This window comes from Anolis carolinensis, chromosome 1 (genome assembly GCF_035594765.1).
Source record: "Anolis carolinensis isolate JA03-04 chromosome 1, rAnoCar3.1.pri, whole genome shotgun sequence".
NCBI lineage: Eukaryota > Metazoa > Chordata > Lepidosauria > Squamata > Dactyloidae > Anolis > Anolis carolinensis.
Window position 1 is genome coordinate 93,468,564 of NC_085841.1, and position 26,747 is coordinate 93,495,310.

At 37.8% G+C, this 26,747-nt stretch overlaps 1 protein-coding gene and 1 long non-coding RNA gene across 10 annotated transcripts in view; one reads left to right on the forward strand and one right to left on the reverse strand.

Moving 5' to 3' along the window:
- Positions 1–22,074, forward strand: part of tbc1d32 (TBC1 domain family member 32) — a 129,916-nt gene extending 107,842 nt beyond the window's left edge. For 6 of the 8 annotated variants that reach the window (XM_062979349.1, XM_062979339.1, XM_062979344.1 and 3 more), the window contains 6 exons: positions 7,503–7,621; positions 8,191–8,345; positions 9,174–9,230; positions 15,896–16,036; positions 17,539–17,727; positions 21,338–22,074. In XM_062979349.1, the coding sequence (XP_062835419.1) occupies positions 7,503–7,621; positions 8,191–8,345; positions 9,174–9,230; positions 15,896–16,036; positions 17,539–17,727; positions 21,338–21,457 (781 nt within the window). In that variant the 3' untranslated portion in view covers positions 21,458–22,074. Of the gene's footprint in view, positions 1–7,502; positions 7,622–8,190; positions 8,346–9,173; positions 9,231–15,895; positions 16,037–17,538; positions 17,728–21,337 lie in introns of those variants that run through there. The other 2 variants (XM_008120183.2, XR_010005710.1) reach the window with 2 other exon arrangements.
- LOC134298614 (uncharacterized) overlaps positions 1–26,747 on the reverse strand; it is an 85,553-nt gene that overhangs the window by 51,441 nt on the left and 7,365 nt on the right. The gene's annotated exons all lie outside the window — the stretch shown is intronic.

The following is a 26,747-nucleotide window of genomic DNA, read 5'->3' on the forward strand; positions in this document are numbered from 1 at the left end:
AGAACAAAGGGGAGAGGAGGGGGAGTAGCTTTATATGTCAAAAACAGTTACGTTGCAGAAGAAATGCAAGACTGTAATCCGGGAAACCAGCTTGAAAGCATCTGGATAAGAATCAAGGGAACCGGGACTCAAAAAGATCTTGTCGTGGGTGTCTACTACAGACCTCCTAGTCAGGATGAAGGACTTGATGAAGCCTTCTGTCAACAGCTGACCAAACAGGCACAAAGAAGACATATAGTAATCATGGGCGATTTCAATTATCCCGATATCTGCTGGAAAACAAACTCAGCCAAGAGTACAAAGTCCAACAAATTCCTCACTTGCCTTGCAGACAATTTTATGGTACAGAAGGTAGAAGAGGCAACAAGGGGATCAGCAACTCTTGATCTAATCTTAACAAATGTGGAAGACCTGATCAATACAGTTGAAGTGGTTGGATCCTTAGGGGCAAGTGACCATGTGCTCCTGCAGTTTGCAATACAAAGGAATGCTGAAACTAAGACAAGTCAAACACGCATTCTGGACTTTAAGAGAGCTGACTTCCAAAAAATGAAGGAATTACTGAGCGGCATTCCATGGACACCAATATTAAAAAACAAGGGAGTTAAGGATGGATGGGAGTTTTTCAAAAGTGAAATACTCAAGGCGCAAATGCAAACAGTGCCAACAAAGAAGAAAAATAAGACAAGTGCAAAGAAGCCAGAATGGATGTCCAAAGAACTTCTAACTGAGCTAAAGCTCAAAAGTGACATGCACAAGAAGTGGAAAAGGGGAGAAATCACCAAAGAAGAATTCAAACGTATAGCCAACACCTGTAGGGAAAAGATTCGCAAGGCTAAAGCGCAAAATGAGCTCAGGCTTGCCAGGGACATAAAAAACAACAAAAAAGGCTTTTTTGCTTACGTTGGTAGAAAAAGGAAGAAAAAGGAGGCGATAGGGCCACTGCAAGGAGAAGATGGGGTGATGGCGACAGGGGATAGGGAAAAGGCAGAACTGCTTAATGCCTTCTTTGCCTCGGTCTTCTCACAAAAAGAAAGCCATCTTCAACCTCAGCAACATGGAATGGACGAAGGATTGGGGGAAATCCAACCCCAAATAGGGAAACAAGTTGTCCAGGAACACCTGGCCACTCTAAACGAATTCAAGTCCCCAGGGCCAGATCAGCTACATCCAAGAGTATTGAAGGAACTAGCGGAAGTTATTTCAGAACCACTAGCAATTATCTTCGAGAGTTCTTGGAGAACGGGAGAAGTCCCAGCAGATTGGAGGAGGGTGAATGTGGTCCCTATCTTCAAGAAGGGAAAAAAGAACGACCCAAACAATTACCGTCCGGTCAGCCTCACATCGATACCAGGCAAGATTCTGGAAAAGATTATTAAGATAGTGGTCTGCAAACACTTAGAAACAAATGCGGTCATTGCTAATAGTCAACACGGATTTACCAAAAACAAGTCATGCCAGACTAATCTGATCTCTTTTTTTGATAGAGTTACGAGTTGGGTCGATACAGGGAATGCTGTGGATGTAGCCTACCTAGATTTCAGTAAGGCTTTCGACAAAGTCCCCCATGACCTTCTGGCAAACAAACTAGTAAAATGTGGGCTAGACAAAACTACGGTTAGGTGGATCTGTAATTGGCTAAGCAAACGAACCCAAAGGGTGCTCACCAATGCATCGTCTTCATCATGGAAAGAAGTGACAAGTGGAGTGCCGCAGGGCTCCGTCCTGGGCCCGGTTCTGTTCAACATCTTTATTAACGACTTAGACGAAGGGTTAGAAGGCACGATCATCAAGTTTGCAGACGACACAAAACTGGGAGGGATAGCTAACACTCCAGAAGACAGGAGCAGAATTCAAAACGATCTTGACAGACTAGAGAGATGGGCCGAAACTAACAAAATGAAGTTCAACAGGGACAAATGCAAGATACTTCACTTCGGCAGAAAAAATGGAAATCAAAGATACAGAATGGGGGACGCCTGGCTTGACAGCAGTGTGTGCGAAAAAGACCTTGGAGTCCTCGTGGACAACAAGTTAAACATGAGCCAACAATGTGATGCGGCTGCTAAGAAAGCCAACGGGATTCTGGCCTGCATCAATAGGGGAATAGCGTCTAGATCCAGGGAAGACATGCTCCCCCTCTATTCTGCCTTGGTCAGACCACACCTGGAATACTGTGTCCAATTTTGGGCACCGCAGTTGAAGGGAGATGTTGACAACCTGGAAAGCGTCCAGAGGAGGGCGACTAAAATGATTAAGGGTCTGGAGAACAAGCCCTATGAGGAGCGGCTTAAAGAGCTGGGCATGTTTAGCCTGCAGAAGAGAAGGCTGAGAGGAGACATGATAGCCATGTACAAATACGTGAGGGGAAGTCATAGGGAGGAGGGAGCAAGCTTGTTTTCTGCTGCCCTGCAGACCAGGACACGGAACAATGGCTTCAAACTACAGGAAAGGAGATTCCACCTGAACATCAGGAAGAACTTCCTCACTGTGAGAGCTGTTCGACAGTGGAACTCTCTCCCCTGGGCCATGGTGGAGGCTCCTTCTTTGGAGGCTTTTAAGCAGAGGCTGGATGGCCATCTGTCGGGGGTGCTTTGAATGCGATTTCCTGCTTCTTAGCAGGGGGTTGGACTGGATGGCCCATGAGGTCTCTTCCAACTCTACTATTCTATGATTCTATGATTCAAGTGATCCTCTGTGAATTCACACAATTCCATGCATTCCTTCCCTCAATTTGCAAACCTCTCCCTTTCTAGCTGCTACTGCGGCTCAGGAACTGGAGAGCACGGAGCCAGGGCGCCTTTTATGCCCTGAGGAGGGGTGGGCGGGGTTACCACCAGAATTTGAAAGATCACAGTTTGGGAAGCTTCTGTTAGATCCTGTGCATATGTGTGAATTCACAGAGGACCACTTGAAGAAACACAGTTACAGGTAAGCAACTTGTCCATATATGCTTTTGATAGCATAGGGAAGTGTTAACACCCCTGCGGATTTTGTTTTGCTGTCCGTGCCTCATTTAGAAGATTTTGCTTCACTTTCTGTTCCTGTGATAATTGGACTTTGAACCATTTGGCTTGTTGTGGAAATAAGGATAAAGCTTCAGTGGAGACCCCTTTTCCCATGATAACTCTTTCAGGAGTGAATTTCCCTTCTGAGGGATAGATTTATCTCACTACCTGTTGTCTCACCTCCGTTTACTGTGAGTCATTTGCAAGTTGGGTATTTGTAATTCAGGGATTGCCTGTAGTAGCTAGGGCTGACCCTACTTAATAGTTGAGATCAGGTGCCTTTAGGGTATTTAAGCCAGTTTATTCCCGCAGGTTATTTTTCATAGAAAAGGCTGTCTTTTAGAGTTATTCTTTAAAAAGGTCTCTTCCTCTTTAAAATATTCATAGGTATGTTGTTATTTTGTCATAGTGTGTTCTAGTATGAGTAATGAAGTAATGAAATGTATATATTAAAATGATAGTAGATGTTTTTATAAGTCCATATGAATCATGTTGAAGCCAAGAAATCCTCTTCATTCTTGAATATGATCATTCTTTTAGCGAAACTATCAATATATCTCGTTTCATTTGTCTATGTTTACATTTTGTTTATATTTCCTTGAAAGACTTCAATTAATTTAATACATTAATTCAGTGTATTGTGCTTTTCAATCTTAGGCTAGGAATAAGGGAGTGGAATTTATGTCTGTTGTGTATTCTGTTTTCCTATTGTTGCTGCTATAGTGTTTTGTAGAAGAGACAGTGAAACATGGTACTTTATATTTTCTCATTTTCTTTGCCTCATGCATAGCCTAAAATCCACATAATATATATTGCTTTTATAAATAGTTTTATCCCTTCATGGTGTGACTCATGGTTTATTTCATGTTAATTTAGTTTAATGTATTATCCTGAGAGAAAACAGATTGGGGCACATGATAGTGTTAGGACAATGAAATCGTTTTAACAATTTACATTGGGAAATGCATTACAGTACTGTTGGTTATGCCACATTTCCATTCCGTTTTGATACTCTCCCTTCTAGAATGACCATGTGCATAATTGAAGTAGAGAGAGGCATGCTGAATCTGTTCGTTTATCCATACGTTGAGATGGTTAAAGAAAGTGCCAAGGTTAAAAAAGAAAGTAACAATTTGAGTGTTTTTTTCATGCATTCAGCTTTGCTTGTTTATGTTTTCATCAGATTCTAGTTGTAGAGAGGAATGTGTAGTCTCGTGTGCATTCAGCTTCTTCTGTTATTGATAGATTCCTCTCAAAATTTGGAAACTTTGAGATTACAATATTTCTTAGTGGGATTTTGATATTTAAATGGTAGATTGAACCTGATAGATTACTGCATCTTCTATAATGGAGAAAGAATAACAGTAAATGATCTGAATCTTTAAATTTTTTGTGACTCACAGAAATTAGTAGCATATTTGGAAAGATGTAAAATACTTTTCTGTGAAAAACTTTGAATCAAATGTGAATATAAGACAAGTTTACAAGAACCCTGAAACTAATTCCATGAACCTAGTGGCTTTTAACAAGTGATTTATGGGCACTAAAAAGCATTTTTAATGTGATATGATTGGGAGTTTACACACGTAAAATGTTGAGATATTGTAGCAGCTCCCTGGATACACAGGGTATGATCTTCTTTAGAACATTTTGATATGTATTACACAGCATTACTTGGCCTGAAAATTCTTGAAAAGTCAGAAAGAAGTAGTGTTCTTTTTTTTAAGAGTCCATCTGCATTGCAGAATTAATGCAGTTTGTGCTACTTTAAACTGCTGTGGCTCTTAAGCTATGGAATAATGTGAGATGCAATTTGGTGAGGTATCGTCACTGTTCATTAGAGAAGGCAAAAGATTTTGTAAAACTGCTCCCATGATTCAATTGCATCAAGTCTTGGCAGTTAGAGGTATCAATGTAGATGTAGATCAGTGGTTCCCACCCTTTGGTCCTCCAGTTGTTTTGGACTTCAACCCCCAGAAATCCCTGCTAGCTTATCAGTTGTTAGGAATGGTGGGAGGTGAAGCCCAAAACACCTGGAGGACCAAGGGCTGGGAATCACTAGTATAGATGGACTTTTAATTAATTAATCTATATCTCTATCTATATATATATATATATATACACACACATATATATATATAAGAGTAAAAAACGGGGGGCTGTGAAGTAAGCAACAAAACCACACATCCCAGAATCTCGAAACTTGGCAACACAACCCACCATCCTTGCCCCTAGGTTCCGACAACAAAAATAAAAGAAAAATAAAGTCCTAATTAGAGGGAGAGGAATAATTGTTTTTATCTAATTGCTGCCAGTTAGAAGGCTAAGCTCCGCCCACTTGGTCTCCTAGCAACCCACTCAGTCCAGGCCCTCTTCAATCAGGCCTCCTCCACACTGCCTATAAAATACAGATTATCTGATTTGAACTGGATTATATTGCAGTGTAGACTCAAGGCCCTTCCACACAGCTATATAACCCATTTATAATCTTATATTATCTGCTTTGAACTGGATTATCTTGACTCCATACTGCCATATAATCCACTTCAGTGTGCATTTTATACAGCTGTGTAGAAGGGGCCTCATATAATCCAGTTCTAAGCAGATAATATTATAAATATACAGTAGAGTCTCACTTATCCAACATAAACAGGCCGGCAGAACGTTGGATAAGTGAATATGTTGGATAATAAGGGATTCAGGAAAAGCCTATTAAACATAAAATTAGGTAATGATTTTACAAATTAAGCACCAAAACATCATGTTATACAACAAATTTGACAGAGAAAGTAGTCCCATGCGCAGTAATGCTATGTAGTAATTACTATATTTACAAATTTACCACCAAAATATCACAATGAATTTAAAACACTGACTACAAAAACATTGACTACTAAAAGGCAGACTGCGTTGGATAATCCAGAACATTGGATAAGCGAATGTTGGATAAGTGAGATTCTACTGTAATATGAAATAATTACTGTGGTAGAATAATACAGAACAATATAATCTCTAAAGCCAGGACAGTAAATAAAGAGCTACACTCTGAAAGCAGGGAAATTGGGAATTCCACAAAGGAAACAATCAGGGCCAGCTAACACCTCCCAAGAAAGGATTCTTCCAGAAAGGAAGCTGAGAAGGGAGTGAATCAGTGTGTATTACCAAAGTCATCATCATCATTATTATTATTATTATTATTATTATTATTATTATTATTATTATTATTATTATTTTGCTGTGAACCATGAAAATGAATACAATCTGGCTCCAAGTATTCAAAAACACTAAAATCACAATATATAAAAATTACTGTGGCCCAATAAAACAGAACAATACAATCTCTAAAATCAGAACACTAAATAAAGAACAACACTCTGAAAACAGGGGAATTCCACACAGGAAATAATCAGGGCCAGCTAACACCTCCCAACAAAGTATTCCCATCACCAAAGTCTGGCAAATCCTCTGTTTTCTGAGGGCCATGGACAGTAGGAGCACATAAAATATTGCAAAGAACATCACTCTGAAAAGAAGGGAATTCCAGACAGGAAACAATCAGGGCCAGCTAACACCTCCCAACAAAAAAATTCACTTAGGGAGGAAACAGCCAGGCTTTAAAGCTGCAAGGCCATTACATCCTAATCATTTTCCCTAATTGCAGCATTCATACTTGCCTCCAACAGACAAAAAAACCAATCAGAAATATTGTATATTCACAAGCTTTAGGAAATAATATCACCTCATGGCGCAACATGTTAAAGTGCTGAGCTGCTGAACTTCTGGACCGAAAGGTCGCAGGTTTGAATTGGAGCAGAGAGAGCCCCCACTGTTAGCCCCAGCTTCTGCCAACCCTAAAGTTCAAAAACATGCAAATGAGAGTAGATGAATAGGTACTGCTCCGGCAGGAAGGTAGCGGCGCTCCATGCAGTCATGCCACATGACCTTAGAGGTGGAGATGAGCACCAACCCCCAGAGTCAGACACGACTGGACTTAATGTCATCATCATCATCATCATCATTTAATTACTTATTAATCGCCCTCCATCCAAGATGCTCTAGGCGATTTACAAGATAAAATAGTAAAGGATAAAAATACATACATACAAATATTGATAAAATTAACATAGATTAAAAGCTCTAGTAAAGAGCCAGGTCTTAAGTGCTAGGGTAAAAGGCCCTAACTCACGCATGGCTCTCATATAGGGCGGCAAGGCATTCCATGTCAGGGAAAAACCTTTACCCTTTACCTTAACTACCACCAATTCCTCCATACTTTATTTACCATACCACCATACTTTGCCACAGCAACGCGTGGCCGGGCACAGCTAGTGAATATATATTCTCAATCTAATTCCATTCACAGCTTCATTAGAAAAGATTTCTTCCACTAGGGTCCAATTTACCCAAACTAGTATTTGAGCTCTTCTGCTTGGTTAAAAATTAATATGCAAAAATGTGTTTTGCTTCTGGTTAATGCTTTTTTTTTTTTTTTAGTTATGGTAAACATTTGAACCTCCTAGGGGAGAATGCTGAAAATGATCTTTGTCAAGTCCTAATGAGTTGTGAGAAATATTTGAAACAACAACAACATGTGTTCATACAAACATCGTTACGTATCCTTTTCGTACTTCTATCATGTTTATGCCAATATGATAGCCAATTAATTTGTGTCTATGTTGTTATGAATATTAATATAGCATGTTAAATAAAACATGCTCTTTTGCTACATGTGCAGGTACTTCCTCTAATGTTCTTTAGTATATAGCCATATGTGCTAAAGAGTTCTTATCTGTTTTAGTCAGTTCCTTATTCCTTGTAGTGTAGAAACCAAATCCATAAATACAGATTTGTGTTTGACATTATAAAGAAATATGAAATGATGAGAATGGTCATACTAAGATAGACTGACATAGTGGTATATATCAGGCCTCTTCAACCTGTGGCCTTCCAGGTGCTTTGGACTTCAGCTCCTAGAATTCCTGACCATTGAACAAGCTTACCAAAGCTTCTGGGAATTAGAAGTCCAAACACCAGGAGGGCCACAGGTTGAACAGGCTTGGTATATATGATAACCTCTGCCTCTTTTTTCAGATGGTCTGCTAATATAATGTAAAGATTTGGGATTGCAAGGTTTTTAGTACTTAGTGAAGTAAGGTTCAAATTCCTTAACATATTCCCATAGGTGGTCTGGAAGAAGGATATGCAAGCTATGATTGGTTTACTTCTTCTATATTTCTAATAATGATGGGAGATAGGGAAAAAACATCTACATTTCTCCACCAGTTCTCCCATCTTCTCGTTTCGGCATTCCTGTGGATACCCCGCCTGCATCGCTCGGTAAGACTTCAAAAGAGGTTTCATATTTAAATGATTGCTTTGAACATTTTAAACAAGCCCTTATTAATTCAGAAGTTTTCTTTAAAGAAACACTCAAAGTTGTTCTAAATGTTTGCCATGTAAAATTTCTCTCCAACATATATGGATTTGACATCTGCTATAATGGTTGCATGGTGGCAGCCGAAAACAGGTAGACTGATAGCATGTTAGTGTTATTGAATTTTAAAGTGAGCAATAAAATACGTTTTATTAGTAGTGTTAAATTCTGTGTGTTGGCAGGAAAAACTATTGAATGGCTTTTTTTATTATTATTGCCTTGTACTGGCTCGTTCCTTAGATTATTAGCTTTTGTTTATGGTAAAGTCATTAAATGCTACAAACTAGCAATGTTCTACATAAAAAAAATAACAAGTCAGTTTGGGTTGTCGGTGCTGGCCATGGCCTTGTTTTAGCATTTCTAATGGTTAGTTTGGTTAAGTATTTTTCTTTAGCATAAATTATAAATGTAAATAAAATTCTCATATATTAATGTTTACTATCCTCTGTTCCAACCTAAACTTGCCATATAATAGAAAATGTCATGTAACATAGCATGGCCAGTGCAGTCTTTCTACTTCTTGATACATTAGCATCCCTAAAATAAGGTCCTGATCCAAGGTTTCTTGAGAGTTCAGAAAACCTTTCCACAAACTTTTTTCAAACCACTATCAACTGTGAGTTGAACAGAGACAATGGTTTCAGTGGCACACTACATACATTATAAGTTAACACTCCAGCCATATGAGGTCTCTCTTCTCTATTTTATTATAACTCCTTTCTGGTTTCCAGAACCATCATATTACATTAGAAGAACCCCCATTCATCCACTATTCATATTGGCTTCAGGTAATATATTTCCTTCAAACTTTGTCCCCAATGACTATGACTATAATTGAATTTGCTACCTTATCACCATGCTCACAAGTTTTGCATTTCAGTTATTTTTCATAGATAGGCCAGCTCATTCATGACCACAACTATCTGTCCATTGGCACTTCATACATCTGATGAAGTGCATCAACACTGTAGAATTAATGCAGTTCAACACCATTGCTCAATGCTATGACATATTGGGATTGTAGTTTGGTGAAGCACCATTGCTCTTTGGCAGAGAACTACTTTGTAAAATTACAGCTCCCAGGATTTCATAGCACTGAGCCCTGGCAGTTTAAATGGTGTCAAACTACATTACGTCTATAGAGAAGGTGACCCTTAGTTTACAAAAACTTGTGCTACTAAATTCTTTCTCCAATTTGATCAGAGGTGCTACAAGATAACTTTGCAAACATAATATGATTGGCTTATGTGTTGGGGGGTTTTGTTTATTATTTTTTCAGTCAACTTGTATTCACAAAGTGATATCTTTCTATATATATATATATATATATATATATATATATATATATATATATGAGTGATGGAATCCCAGCGACGGACAAAACAACAAAACTAAACACCCCACAACCTCGAAAATTGACAGCAGAACCCCTCATCTACGCCTCTACGTTCATACAACAAAAAGAAAAGAAAAATAAAGTCCTAATTAGAGGGAGAGGAATAATTGTTTTTTTATCCAGTTGCTGCCAGTTAGAAGGCTAAGCTCCGCCCACTTGGTCTCCTAGCAACCCTCTCAGCCCAGGGGACAGGCAGAGTTAGGCCTCACTTAGGCCTCTTCCACACTGCCTATAAAATACAGATTATCAGATTTTAACTAGATTATATGGCAGTGTAGATTCAAGGCCCTTCCACACAGCTATATAACCCATTTATAATCTTATATTATCTGCTTTGAACTGGATTATCTTGACTTCACACTGCCATATGATCCACTTCAGTTTGCATTTTATCCAGCTGTGTAGAAGGGGCCTCATCTAATCCAGTTCTAAGCAGATAATATAAGATTATCAATATACAGTCTCACTTATCCAACATAAACAGGCCGGCAGAACGTTGGATAAGTGAATATGTTGGATAATAAGAAGGGATTCAGGAAAAGCCGATTCAACATCAAATTAGGTAATCATTATACAAATTAAGCACCAAAACATCATGTTATACAACAAATTTGACAGAAAAAGTAATTCCATGCGCAGTAATGCTATGTAGTAATTACTATATTTACAAATTTACCACCAAAATATCACAATGAATTTAAAACACTGACTACAAAAACATTGACTACTAAAAGGCAGACTGCGTTGGATAATCCAGAACATTGGATAAGCGAATGTTGGATAAGTGAGATTCTACTGTAATATGAAATAATTACTGTGGTAGAATAATACAGAACAATATAATCTCTAAAACCAGGACAGTAAATAAAGAGCTACACTCTGAAAGCAAGGAAATTGGGAATTCCACAAAGGAAACAATCAGGGCCAGCTAACACCTCCCAAGAAAGGATTCTTCCAGAAAGGAAGCTGAGAAGGGAGTGAATCAGTGTGTATTACCAAAGTCATTATTATTATTATTATTATTATTATTATTATTATTATTATTATTATTATGTTGCTGTGAACCATGAAAATGAATACAATCTGGCTCCAAGTATTCAAAAACACTAAAATCACAATATATAAAAATTACTGTGGTCCAATAAAACAGAACAATACAATCTCTAAAATCAGAACACTAAATAAAGAACAACACTCTGAAAACAGGGGAATTCCACACAGGAAATAATCAGGGCCAGCTAACACCTCCCAACAAAGTATTCCCATCACCAAAGTCTGGCAAATCCTCTGTTTTCTGAGGGCCATGGACAGTAGGAGCACATAAAATATTGCAAAGAACACCACTCTGAAAAGAAGGGAATTCCAGACAGGAAACAATCAGGGCCAGCTAACACCTCCCAACAAAAAAATCACTCAGGGAGGAAACAGCCAGGCTTTAAAGCTGCAAGGCCATTACATGCTAATTATTTTGCCTAATTGCAGCATTCATACTTGCCTCCAACAGACAAAAAAACAATCAGAAATATTGTATATTCACAAGCTTTAGGAAATAATATCCCCTCATGGCGCAACATGTTAAAGCGCTGAGTTGCTGAACTTTGGGACCGAAAGGTCACAGGTTTGAATTGGAGCAGAGAGAGCCCCCACTGTTAGCCCCAGCTTCTGCCAACCCTAAAGTTCAAAAACATGCAAATGAGAGTAGATGAATAGGTACTGCTCCGGCAGGAAGGTAGCGGCGCTCCATGCAGTCATGCCACATGACCTTAGAGGTGTCTATGGACAATGCCAGCTCCATAGAGATGGAGATGAGCACCAACCCCCAGAGTCAGACACGACTGGACTTAATGTCAGGGAAAAACCTTTACCCTTTACCTTAACTTCGTGGCACTCGGTGGCACAGTTCTGCTGTGGCTTCGGTCCTTCCTGGGGGGCCGTTCCCAGATGGTGAAGCTGGGGGATACCTGCTCGGACCCCTGGCCATTGACCTGTGGGGTCCCGCAAGGGTCTATTCTATCCCCCATGCTATTTAACATCTACATGAAACCACTGGGAGAGGTCATCCGGAGTTTTGGAGGGTGTTGCCATCTCTACGCAGATGACACACAAATCCACTACTCATTTCCATCTAACTCCAAGGAAGCCCCTCGGATGCTGAACCAGTGCCTGGCCGCTGTGGCGGACTGGATGAGGAGGAACAAGCTGAGGATCAATCCTGACAAGACAGAGGCCCTCCTGGTCAGTCGCTCGTCAGATCGGGGTATTGGGTGGCAACCTGTGCTGGACGGGGTTGCACTCCCCCTGAAATCACAGGTCCGCAGTTTGGGGGTCCTCCTGGATTCAGCGTTGACGCTTGAAGCGCAGGTGTCGGCGGTGGCCGGGAGGGCTTTCGCACAACTCAAACTTGTGCGCCAACTGCGACCATACCTCATGAAGTCTGACTTGACCACGGTGGTCCATGCCCTAGTTACCTCTAGACTGGACTACTGTAATGCGCTCTACGTGGGGCTTCCCTTGAAGACGGCTCGGAAATTACAACTGGTCCAACGCTCGGCTGCCAGATTAATAACTGGGGCGAATTACAGGGAGAGATCTACTCCCCTGTTTAAGGAGCTCCACTGGCTTCCGTTCATTTTCCGATCTCAATTCAAGGTGCAGACCATCATATATAAAGCCCTAAACGGTTTGGGACCCACCTACCTTCGTGACCGTATCTCCTACCATAAACCTGCCCGATCTCTGCGATCGTCAGGGGAGGCCCTCCTGTCGCCACTGCCTTTATCCCAGACCCGCCTTGTAGGAACTAGGGAGAGGGCCTTTTCTGCTGTGGCCCCCCGTTTATGGAACTCATTGCCCATTGAAATCAGGCAAGCCCCCACTCTTTCAGACTTTAGGAAAGATCTAAAAACATGGCTCTTCCGATGTGCTTTCGGAGAGTAACTGTTACATGCTTTTGTTACGCCCCCATTATTTATCCTCTAGACTGTCTGCTATCTTTTCCTTAGTTCCCTGTGGTTTTATTCTTATCCTTTTTCTTATCCTTTTCTCACCCCGAGTTTTAACTGAGTGTCAGTGCGGCCTGCCCTGTTATACTGCTCTTTGGATTTTGTGTTGTACTGTATATGATTCTTTATTGTATTGTTGTAATTGTATTATGATATGTTGTTTTTATATTGTGTTATATTGTATTTTTCCCGGGCATGGCCCCATGTAAGCCGCCCCGAGTCCCCATTGGGGAGATGGTGGCGGGGTATAAATAAAGTTTTATTATTATTATTATTATTATTATTAACTTCCACCAATTCCTCAATACTTTACCATACCACCATACTTTGCCACAGCAATGCGTGGCCGGGCACAGCTAGTATTAATCAATTATTATAAACAGATTTAAAAACAGATTTAAAAGTAGATTAGCCCCCACTCTGTCCATCTTCTTCAAAGACTTGAAAACCTGGATGTTCCAATGTGCCTTTGAATGACAGTTTTAGTCTCTGATCAGGTCTGCCCGGCCCTAATTTATTGGTTGCATTTTCTCAGCATTTTACCCCCAGTCCCGGCCCTATAGTCTGCGTTTTGCACAAGTCCTTGCCGTGCCCTCTCAAATGTGATCATGCCCACCATGTCCTGGTTTACTGGTTGTTGATGTTAGTTGATGTATTTTTATGATGTTTTTAATTGTTTTAATTAGATTGTTTATGTGTTGTTATGTTTTTAATTGTGTCTTAGCTTGCAGTCTTTGTTTATGCTGGGTTTGGTCCCCATGTAAGCCACCCTGAGTCCCTCCTGGGAGATGGTGGCAGGATTTAAAAATAAAGTTGTTGTTGTTGTTGTTACCTTTAAACTAATTTTAATCACATTTAATCTCCAGACCTTCTTTATCACCTAATGTACACTTGCTCCTACATGTAGAATGAATCTGCTGCCTTATTTAGTTAGTCCTAAGATACCTTACAAAAGTAAGGGCATTACAATTGTAATTGTTCTAGAATGTCAAGTAAGGACTTACAGACTGAAGACTTTCATGTAGTTCTGCACAAATTACCAAAGGCAGAAATTATGTCACGCAAATTTAGCAAAGAAATTAAATAATATAGTTTTACTCTTCATACAATAGTAAACAGCCTTTAATTTGACTGGAAACATTTATGTTGACATTTCTAAGATAACTTGTTTATATTTCTGGATCCCACTTGTCAGGGCCCTTCCAGACAGGCCCTATATCCCAGGATCTGATCCCAAGTTTTCTGCTTTAAACTGGATTATATGAGTCCACACTGCCAGATAATCTGGGATAAACAGAAAACCTGAGATCAGATCCTAGGATATAGGCCTGTCTGGAAGGACCCTCAGTTCTTTATTTTCTAAATGCTAAAAGTGTGTGTGTGTGTGTGTGTGTGTGTGCACGTGCGCGCACACACACACACACACATTATCAACGGAAGTAAAAACAAACAGCCAAAGATATGGAATGCTCTCTGTAAAATTAAATGCTGTAGAAATTTTGCTTTTACACGTTACTGTCCTTATTTAGGCTGGACCCACTGTGGTCCTGTTAGTCATAAGTGGACCTGTTAGTCACAATTAGGATCTCCAGGTATCCCTTGTTGTATAGGATGTTCCTTTGTATAATGGTTAGAAAGCTTTTCCCTTGCAGGTGGTTTATTATAAAGGATGCCCCTTATAGAAGAGGTTTTTTTTTCTTTTTTATTGGCGGTAGTTCATTGGCAAAGTTAATAGCCCTCTTCCCACCAGCTACTGTTGTCTATAGAAAAGGCTTACAAAAGTGGAAAGAAAAAAAGAGTGTTACAGGAACTATGAAACAGGTTCATCTGGTAATTACGCTCCCAAGCAATCCAAACTGAAATAGTGAAAAATAATACTCTATCCTCTGATCAATATGTTGCTACTTCTCAAAAACTGAACAATTTCTGCTTTCTAAACTGTTCATTAGGACAATTAGAGGTCAGAGCAATATTTTAGACCTGGTGGGAAAGCTGTTCATGCCAGACAACCCTATTTTATTACTAATTTTAAATCAGTTCAAAGAGTAGTGCCTCCCAGCATTTCCATGGAGCTTTCTAGCATAAACAAAAGTTTTCTCATATACTGCATAAAGAGACAGCTTAATTATTTTTAAATCTCAAGCCACCATAACTATATTGGGAATGCAAGCAATGGGCACTAGTGAACAAAATACCGGTTCAATGTGTGCAATCTTAAAGGTGCCTGCCAGTATTCCTTGCAATGTCACAATTCCTGCTGGAGTTCTGGTTTCAGTTTTTATAAAGGATTAAAATTGCAATCTATTAATTTGCTTATAGCATCCTACATTACAAAGTATCTTGTGGTATACATTGTGGAATGATCCATGTAGCTCCTTTGTGACAGCAAAATATCATTTTGGTTTCCCAAAAGTATGGCTTGCATCCTGAATTACTCCTCTCTTCATGTAAGGAGGTGGATTTATACTAACTTCTGTCTATGTCTCATGTTTACTTCCCATAATTCGGAAGGTCCTTGAGAAGGGAGATGAAAAATCCTCTTTCATAAAACCAAATCTGTGTACGGACAGGCCTGTTTCCATTTTCTTTTGATGTGCATGTTGCTATCTCTCTTTTAGATATATAATAGCTTCAGGGACTATACATGACATATAAGAACACTCAGAATTGATAGAAATTTGAAGTGAGATAGTGTGGAGTGCTTAGCCTTTTTTGCAATACAAATTCTCTATTCAACCCTCTGTTCAACCCCTTGCTCTCCTCCCTATCCCAACAGCTTTTTTCCAGCTATAGAATAACAGTACTTGCATAGTATTATTATTATTATTACCCTCATCATCACCATCATCAAAGACGAAACATAGCCAATGTTCCCAATGCCTAAGAACTGGGAAATATTACTATTGCATTTTGCAAGTGTTTTCTTGCTTGCTTAGCACTAAATAATATTTCCTGGTATATCTAGATTTTACTGTCTCTGAAGTAAGCTGCGGAGAAAATAATGCTGGTAAAAGCTGACATGTTCTTTGAATATTTTTGTTTCTCCATTGGTCAGATCCACCTGCCTCTTGATACTGCAATGTCTGGCATCCACCCAGTCTATTTTTGCAGTGCACATTACGTTGAGATGTTGTTGAAGGCTGAATTGCCACTTGTGTCTTCTGCTTTCCGTATGTCTGGTTTTACTTCATCACAGGTAATATTGAAATGGTTGCCTTGGCTGCAACAATGAAATAAATTACTGTACTATTTAACTGTTACCAAAGCAGTATCCTCTACAATATTACAATCCATTACACAACTATGAAGAAGTGTCCCATTGAATTTGTTGGGGTTTATTCCTGTGTAATAAGGAATAAACCCCAACACCTCCAATCGCGGCGAGGCCAGGCCTCCGATCGCAGCAAGGCCAGGTCTCTGCGAGCAGAGGCCTTGCCACAAGCAGAGGAGGAGGCTGCGGAGGTGAAGGCAAGGCTAGAGACTCTGCTGTTCACCGGGGCAAAAGACCTTCACTCGAATATAAACCAAGGGGGGCTTTTTCAGCCCCCATAAAGGGCTAAAAAGCTCGGCTTATATTCGAGTATATATGGTAGTTGTGCTTAGAAGTAACTGAGATTTCCTTCTGAATAAAAATGCTTTGGTTTGATTCACAGGTATAAATATGTAGGAGCTGAGAAACAAAGGTTTAATTGTGGGCTAGCCCACATATGTATCTATTTGTACAAACTTCTGACAAATAAACAGGTGTTAAATTTGCTTTTAGTTCTGTTTTGTTGCCATTATTTTATTCTAACAGTTATTTGAAATGAGTTTACATATCTGTGATTATAGATGATTTGTTATTTTAAAGTTATAGTTTTAGATATTTATAATTTGTTATTATAATTATTTATTTTTAAAAAACTGCTAGCTGTCCCGAGCTTTAGGAGGAAGGCCAAGGTTTAATAACTACAGCAAGAATAATTACCTTTACTGATATTATGTATAGCTAAATGAAATGTTCTGCTAGAGATTTTCAATATTTTTAAAAAAACTTGTTACCAATATGTTGCCAGGTTTATGAAAAGTACGGGATTTTTTTTTGAATTAAACAGAAATGATATATCTCTTTTTTAGATTCCTAATGATGAATATTTGTGCCTGTATAGTGATTTTTCTGCCCATGTTAGCATTTGTCAGTATCAGTAAGGGGAGTTTGTACTGATGGGGGCAAATGCTTATGCCTGTGTAGGCCATAAGGAACCAATGCTCTGTAAGGCACCAGTTGAGAAAAAAAATATGTAATATAGTTTGTTCCTTCAGGTTTAAGTTTTCTTCAAGTCAAGCAGTGTTTTCCTGGAAAAACTGACCAGAGTGAACAGAATAGTTAACACTGCAGTTTCCTCATTGATTGCAATGATAACACCTTTTTCTTATCTACTTGACTAATGTGTTTTACTTCACTACTTTTTGTCTGCTTGTTTACTGGACTATTGTGTTTTACTTTACAGCTTTTTTCTGCAATATGAAATTATTAATTATTTTGTATTACTATTTATCTTCATTTCCCCTGGTTTTTCAGTCCTCTGCCTTCTCAATTCTCTCACTTTCATATACCACTTAATACTTTGTTACTTAACCATTTAACATAATGCATTGATAAGAAGTATTATGGTTCTAAATACTGGGTGAAATTGTTTGTTTTTCTGTTTATTTTAGATCTGTCAACAGTGGCTATCCCAGTGCTTCTGGAATTATATGGACTGGCGTGAAATCTGTCATTATATTGCCATTTGTATTTTCCTTGGCCCAGATTATCAGATATATATGTGTCTATCTGTGTTCAAACATCTACAGCAAGAAATTCTTCAGCATACACAGACTCAGGACCTTCAAGTTTTTCTCAAAGTAATTTCTTCTTTATCTTTGTGATTTAAAGATCAGTTACATTGCAGAATTATAGAAGTTTGACAACACTGTCTTAGCTCCATCCCATGGAATCCTCGTATTTGTAATTTGTTATGGCACTAGAGCCCTCTGAGAAAAAATGATAAATATCTCACAAAGTTACAAATTCTATAGCATTGAGCTATGGTAGTTAATGTAGTATCAGACTGCTACAGTTCTGCAGTGTGGATAACAGCTTTAGATAGCAATTTGTAGAGCATTTTAGGCAGATTCCCTGCATTGCATGGGGTTGAACTTGATGATCTTTGAAACACTTTTCTGCACTACAATTCCATGATTCTGGAACATAAGAAATACCAGAATAAACCAAAATATTTTTAGGCCAACATTTTGGAGAAACTAACAAAAACACATCTTTAAGTGTTAATTTTTAAGCCTGCTGATTTTTACTAATTTACAGTTACACTCTTTGCTTGTGGGGAGAAAAATATTCATATGGGTAGAGATAAAAAAAAGGTAGACTTCTTGCGTTGTGGAACTAAAAAAAACTGACAAGTTTTTAGGCAGAGAATTGTGAGACCACATACCTTTGGTGTAATGTAAAATGCTTTGTTTTAAATCATCTCAAAAGAAACTGCTCCCTGGCAGTGATTCATGTGGGCAGCATATTCCTTCTAACCATTATGTTTCAAAGAATTTCACTGTCGTCATGACAGCCCATCCATTATTATCTTCACACAGCTACAGCCATAGTAAAGCTTCGAATGCACACTGCAGATCAAAATTTCCTTTTCCTAAGAAGATCATCCACTACATTTCAGCTATCAGATTCCAGGATTAAAAAGCTATCCCAATAGTCTATTTCATTTTCTTCGAAGGCCAGAATTCCCAAACATGCAGATGGTTCATGTGACAGAATGCAAGGAATGGCATGCTGACTGCTCTGTTACAAGGGCTTCAGTCTGCACCGAGTCACTCTTGTTATCATTGCTCTTTCTAGAATAGAGTTGCATTTTAAGGAATGTGCCTCCCAAAGATAGGTTAATAATGCTTATCTTTCTGGCAATGCTTTCCTTGTCTTCACAAGTTCTCTGTGGGGAACAGGGAGTAGTAGTAACCTGGAAGCACCAGTAGAGTATACTTTATTTGCATCTCTACAGGGGTAAGAAAGGAAATTCATGGCTCTTGCCTAAGGAGGAGTCTGATTCTTCACCAAAGGACTGGGTGGAAAGCTTAGACATATTACTTCAACTGGAAAATTTAGGGCATTGTGGGTCCGGCCACATATCCGCTAATATCTCCAACCTGTGGAGGGCTTTGGATAGTATAATGTGGCTGTGCACACTATTCCAGCTCTCTATACCTGCCTTGGAATGTACAGAACACTTTCTGTACTTCTTTCCATTGTCCTGCAAAATAGGGTTGTTATTGTTATCTCAATATTGTAAATGGGGAAGCAAAGGGTGTTATAGTTGGTTAAAGGTCACCTGTTGAGTTTCTGACATGAACTTCAGTCTTACTGGTGCATAGTCTAATGGCTAAAACAGCTCAGAAAAATCAATGACAAATTTCATTCTTAAGACCATTGTTTATTAGCTTTATAAAATGTTGATTATAGAAGTAAACTTCCTTAAAATAAGTAGGTGGGGATGTCATTGACACTCTAATTCTGATCACTGCTTTAGGTGATCAGAATGTTTTTCCCAATTTCTTTTGCTATTTTCTGGCATTTTCATTTGTGAATTTCATCTTTTTGAGTAGAACTGGGGATTATGTGATCCTCCAGAGACTGATGGACTTCTAAGCTCCAGAAATCTTTGTTGGTATAGTCAATAGTGAAGAATAGTAGAAGTTGCAATCCTACAACATCTCACAATTCCCATCCCTGATTTAATGGAAGTGAACAAATTAATATTCTAAATTGGACATAAATTTAAAAAGAGATGACTTCAGGCTTGTAAAACATGTTAAGTTCTATTGATAGCCATCATCTTAGAATCAAATCTGAATTGTTGTAAACATAGTAGTTGAGTGGAGTATACTTTTTTGGCAGGAAATTTCAAGTTAATTGTTTAAACATGCCTTTAACCATTGTCTACCTAACAGCTATCACTTTTAATGTGAATGCCCAAGTATGCCATTAAATTCAAACCTCTGACATTAATTTCAAAATAGCATAGCGGAGCTGAATTCCTCATTATATAGTAGGTGACAACATATCAGATCTATTATTTCTCCTAATAATATTTATGTTAACATCTGACAGATCATTAGGATAAAAATTCTTAAGGCACAGAACTCAGATGATAGGTCAAAATAATTAAAATAATTAAAACTACTGGATAATTTTAAAGGAATAGTAAAGTTTACTATATATTACATAAAAGATAAAATATTTGAGAAAAATAAGGGTTTTTTTATTATCTGTGTGAACATTCTAGTTTAATAATTAGACAGCATTTAGGAATTTAAATCCACAATATTCTGAGTCCAGTTGAATTTTAATCATCCTACTATAGACTTAATTGCTTGTAGATTGCACCCTAGGAATATAATATGTTGTATACACTACAGCACATTGCTGAAGACATGGAAGCAGAGTGTGCATCGTTAAAATGTATGTTTAATGAGAGGCTCCAGTCTACCTCTAGCTGTTTGCAAATGAGTTTGTACATCCTGTATGAAGCCACTAACCCATCCACCAGTTTAATGGAACCCACATAGGATTTATAATATAAAGGGATATTTACATGTTGATTTGTTCCCATACATAAATCTCCCTTGTTGGTCAATGGCAACTGACTCTTTATGTCTCAATTAAAAATAATATTGAATGCTTTGTCCTTTTTTTAAAAGGCTAATATTTCCATTAATTGCTTATGTATGCCACTGATTTAATAATCCACCATTCAACAAAGCAAGGATTGTAGGCTTTTCTTCACATCCTCTATCCACATAAACACCTCAAACATCCCTGGATCATTTTTATTCACTTTTTTTCTGGCTGCCTTTTTCCTCTCTTTCTTCCTGCTTAATTAATATAAATGGAGGTGAGTTTTTTTTCCTAATAAAGCTACCGTATCTTGCAGTATTTGTGTTCTCTGATAACTCATGTCTCAGAGTGATTCTGTCTATCTCTCTTGTATTTCCTAAATCCTCATGTATGCATCTAGAAATCTTAGTCATAATATCAATTATAAAAGGTATTTCATCTCCAGATGAACTCAAAATTATGTATGCCTTGTGCCCTCCAGATGCATTTGACTATAATTTCCATTGTCCCTAATAAGTATATTTTGCTATAAGAAAGGGCAATTTTCAACCATTCTTTCATGAATCGTACTACATTTTATGCTCTTCAGAAGCCTTTAAAAGATTTATACAGTTAGCTCAAAGAACAATGTTTGATATCTGTGCTGATGATATTAATTAGAAATAACTGATCAAATTTTATGGTGGTTTTTCACATCAGTGCATTGGTGCATTAAAGTAGAAACAGGAAACCAGTTTATCAGTGGGTGGAGGGAATAAATATAGGTATCTCAGAATACATTGATATTTGCCTCATTTATTTCTAAGTAATAGTACTTCTCTTTTGTACAATATGCAGGAAGAAGCACTTCACGGATTTCAAGTGAGTGATTATTTCAGATACATGAAAAACTTGGCTCTAACCTATAGACCTGTGCTGCTAAAAGACATGGGGAACATTAGAGTGCTGAACACATAGATCAACCAAATGAGCATCTCATTTCAAATGTTAGTTATGTTCTAAAGGGACATCTATTGTTTGTTTTATATCTTTCTCCTTAACAATACATTTATTCTAAATGTACATGCTGCCGAAACAATAATAGAACTGTTCAGCATAGGAGTTTCACAAGATGATATCCTCTAAATTGCATCATCTGATAAATAATGTGTTTTTCTATCCCTGTGCCATAGTCTTGTTTACACTTGGTGTCAGAACTGTCTTTGAATTACTGAAATGTTATGTTTATATTTTCTGAAATGATTTCCATATTTTTAAAGTTTGCTTTCTTCAACCTCTACTTCAAAAAAATCTAAACTGCATACAGGTTTGGTAACAAGAAATAGTAATTTGAATACTCATTGTTAATAGCGAGGAAGACTGGCAAAACCCCAGTTATGAGGCAGGAATGACCTTGGATTGTCAGGAAACTAAGCATCTCAGTTTGGAAATAGTCAAGAGCATTGAATATCTGTTAAAGTAGAATGGAAGATTTGCCATTACCTTCTTTTGTACTCATTTTTAAATAAAGTGTAAAAACATTTTTAAAGAAAATTCTTACTGTTGTTAAAGTGAATAAATTAAAACATGCAATATTTGTTGTGTTTTTCTTATTTTTATGACAAAGAAGAATGCAAGGAAGATTAGAGGTATATTCATAACTACATTTGTTTGAAGTGTAAATCAGGCGATCTGAAAATACTTGGTCAAATTTGGATTCTAATACATGGTTTGTGAGCCATACAACATTATGTAGTGTATATGGGAACAGAGTTCTTGTATGATCAACAAAAGTTATTAGAATTCCTTTTTAATAAAATGACAAATTTAAATTTACTCCTATAGATGTGAAATCACTGAAACTAAAGGTGTGATTGCAAAAGTTTAAAAAGTTCCCATATCCAATGAGGAATTTTTGGTTTCCCAATTTTTAGACTTATTTCTTATTAAAATATATACCAAAAAATTTTCAAACAGGTTTTCTATGAGGATGGACCTGTCAGTCTTTTTCTGTGCCAAGTAAGTTTCATATGTATTCATTTTTGAGACCAGTATTTACATCAGTATGTTTTTAGAAAGAAACAATACACAATTCTCATTTATTTTTGTGTGTACATTGTTCTCTGAACCAAGAACTACATTACATAATTAGAAGTTCAGAAAAAAAACTGTGTTCCAGTCTGCATATTACTCTGGAAAGCGCACATTTGGTCTGCTTTAAAATGTGGACCAAAAAAAATCCCCCACCTCCTTTATCACTTGTTTTCTTGGTGGTTTACCTTCTAAATAAAGGATTGAGTACTTTATATCACTCAGAAACAAGGTACTCAGTTTGGTTGCAGTACATCAGAGGAGGACAAAGTGTACCCAGGAGGTTGTTTGTGTTCCCAAGTGTCATTTTTGTAGCCCCTGAAGACACCCCTCCCCCCATGTGAAGGAGATGCTAGGTAAACTTGGCATGAAGACCGCCAATCATAGCTCAGAGAACAAAGTTAGGAACACTAGAAGAAAGGATGGAAATTACAGGAATATTATGAATTTACTAGGAAGACAACATCTTGAGTTATATATACAATTCTGGCAAATCACTTGATACATAAAAGATTTGGAAACACTACTGAGCTAAGTTAAAGAGATGGGTAATATATAATAAAATCATATACAAATGTCTCTGTGCATGTTCAGAAGTACAGTACATACCCATGGTAACCACAGTTTCATTTGACAAAATCTTTAGGCATTTTCATGCAACTTTATAGTATGCTTCAGCAAGACATTGACTATAGAGTCCCAGTGATGGCTAGAGGTGTCATCTCTAAGCGTTTCCTAGGTCTTCCATTGTGACTATATAGTATGCGTCTGCTAGAATATGTTTTTAATAGAGTTTACAATTATCTGCGATTTTTGCTAACCATGGTAAGTCCAGGAATGTAGCCCTGTGGATATGATCGTTGTGCTGTACAGACATTTCTCCAAACAGTGCATTCTACTGTCCTAAAAGAATATTTATACAAATTGTATGGTCCATTATTCTGCAACACATTTATTGCACAATAGAAATACAGTAGAGTTTCACTTATCTAACATAAACAGGCCAGCAGAACGTTGGATAAGCGAAAATGTTGGATAATAAGGAGGGATTGAGGAAAAGCCTATTAAATATCAAATTACATTATGATTTTACAAATTAAGCACCAAAACATCATGTTTTACAACAAATTGACAGAAGAAGCAGTTCAATAAATGGTAACATTATGTAGTAATTACTGTATTTGTGACTTTAGCACCAAAACATTGCAATGTATTGAAAACATTGACTACTAAAACATTGATTACTAAAAGGCAGGCTGTGCTGGATAATGCAGAAGGTTGGATGAGCAAAGGTTGGATAAGTGAGACTCTACTGTAATATCTCTGATTTTTTTTGCTGGAGGAAAGAGGTATGGAATGTGCTGTTACAATCACGAGAGTCTCTCTAAGAGGTGGCAGCTGTGGTTCTAATAGTTCTCCAGCAACACTGAACAAAACAAAAATGCAATGCTTGATCCCAGGTTCTAGTTACAATTACTGTTCAAAATTGCATTTTCGCCTAAAGAGCCACTGAGCTACACAGGATTAAAAACTGCCATGATCCACAACCTCAGTTTAAATGTATAAGTCAAATTCCTTCAATAAAGGGAAAGGGGAAGATCATCTTCAACTGCAGTCATCACTATTTCATCACCATAGCTGTTGGTTTGCTTAAATCTAAGATAAGAACTATGCTGTACTAAAATCAATGGCCTATTTAACCCAGCATTATATCCATAATCAAATGCCCATGTGTAGGGTTCTCCGGTTTGAAAATGCTCTCCAGTAATTACCATTTATTTGATTACAGTAGCCACATCTACATACTTGTTTTCTTGTAATTTTCTAGGGACTGATCAAACAACAGCTGATACAAATCTGTGTGATTTTAAACATCTTTCAGCAGGTGAAGAAGCCAGTAGAGTTTCAAAAGTTACATGTTTTGTACATTTTAGTTTATCAATAAAATTTATATTTTCAGTCATTCCTCCTGCACTGAATAGTTTATTTGATGTGCTTATTGCTTTTATATATCAAGCAGAATATGACTTCTAAAAAGGAATATGAAATAGGGTGTAATGTAAAGGGGGAAATCCTCTCTCCATTTGTGTTTGGAAATGTTCATTCATTTGAGAAGGAAATCAACATGAGGTCAAAATTTGTGTAGCATTTGATCACTTGAGGGCAGTAGAGATTTTTGAAAATTAACCTCCTAATGAGGTATAATCATCAGTAAGAAACTTATGTTTTTAGCAGATCAAAGAAGGTTTGCAGATAGAGATGCAAAATTCACTTTCTCCCAGTTCAATGTAAAAGAAAAATTGTACTACACTGAGAGTGACAACTTCTGAACAAATCATGCCAAGAAAACCCTGTGATGAGGTTAGCTAAAGCTCAACCCAGGTAAAAACAACTTGAAGTTCCCAACATCAACAACTTGGTCTGCATCATTCACTAGTCTGCAATAAATGGCAGCAAGATTTTGGGTAGAATTTTTTTTCAGGACTACCTGGAAAATGGGAATTGGATCTAGACCATTGGCATGAAAAATGTGTACTCTGTTCTTGAGCTGTGCTGCTCCCTTTTCTACCCACTTCTTCCTCACACTGGTTCCCTCATACTTTTTTTAACAGTGAGCTAGCTTTCGAAAAAGTTTTGGAAAGCATAGTAGTTTGACCTGATAGTGGATTAAAACTTCAATACAAATGCCTAGATGCGGAGGGACTGGGGCTTTGGTCATAATGGGGTGTGGAATTTTGCACATGTCATTCCAACATCCATATCCTTCAGTTATAACGGCCAATTACTGGTCTTAGATAAACTAATTTTAATCATAACCCCATGCTGCTTAGCTTAGCCTGACACTGGGTGATGGAAACTTCAGATAATTGGTAGTGTTGGCAGTACTCTCTTGTCTCTCTTTCATTTGTCCCTTGCAAGTTAAAAATCGACAAATGAAAACTCTTTTTTTTAACAAAAAAAAATCTTGCCACAACTCCCAAGTAAATTATATAGTGACGCAGGCCTGTCAGAATATGGTGCTATTTGTAAGCGATGTAAGATGACTTCACTGGGCACTGGAGCAAGGCTGAAAATATGAGTTAGAAGCATCATCCATTTCCAGTTGTCACATTCTGCCATGTTTTATTCATGCCATATTCTTTTTGCAAACAGGAAAGAACATGCTGAGGGCTTTAGCCAATGATGCTCTCATTCATGTCATTTTAAGGATAACTTTCTGACCTTTATGGCTCTGAAGACTTATAGTACCACATGGACAGTGGTAGAAGTTCCAAGACTTTGGGGTGATGTTCTAATGCCCAGCCTTTCTTACTCCTTTCTACGACTAACCTGAGAAGAGTGAATTAGGCTAAACAAGCAAATCTATGTATGTGTGCACATTTTGCATTTATTATCCAGGCCTTGCAATCCAGCTGCTCTTGAACAGATTACAGTTTTGTTTCACTTTATGTTTTCTCCCTTTTCCTTCAGTGGTACTGGGTACCCACAGCCCAGTGTATTCTGGTATAGGATGAAATGGCAGTGTTTAATCCACTCTGCATTTCAAACATTTCAAGATGAAAGCAAAAGCCTACCTTTTATCATATGCAGCAAAGCAATATTGTCTGGATTGTAAAATAGCGTAGATACTTTCAGTCCTGATTATATACTATATACCAGATGTCAACAGCTGCAAAAGGGGGGATGGAATAAAATGAAAAGTAATTTTAAAGCACATAATTTATAACAGCATCTGGAAATAGAAAAAAAAATATCATGTGCTCTCAGGGTCCATCTGGCTATGTATCTGAAATAAGCTTTTTTCCAGGCTATGTTTCTGATATATAAATATTCATGTCGATAGCTTCTCTCCTAATATAAATAGCCATTCCAAGCCTAGTGCCTGTAAAATAACGAAGAGAACTAGAGGGCACAAATTGCAGCCATCATTTCCACTAAAGCAAGAGCACTTTCTTGTTTTGAGACAAACCCTAAATTGCTGTGTGAAAGCATATGCATGTGTAGGGCAAATAACAGTGACCGCTGGAATGAAAAATGATCTCAAGGATTGTTCTGTTTGTTGAAACTTATGTATATCTATCAGCAAGGATGCAGCAGTTCTGTTTGGAAAAAGTAACTACACATGCTGCAACTAAACATAGAATGAAGGACTTCTTGAAAGAAATGTGGTGCTTGT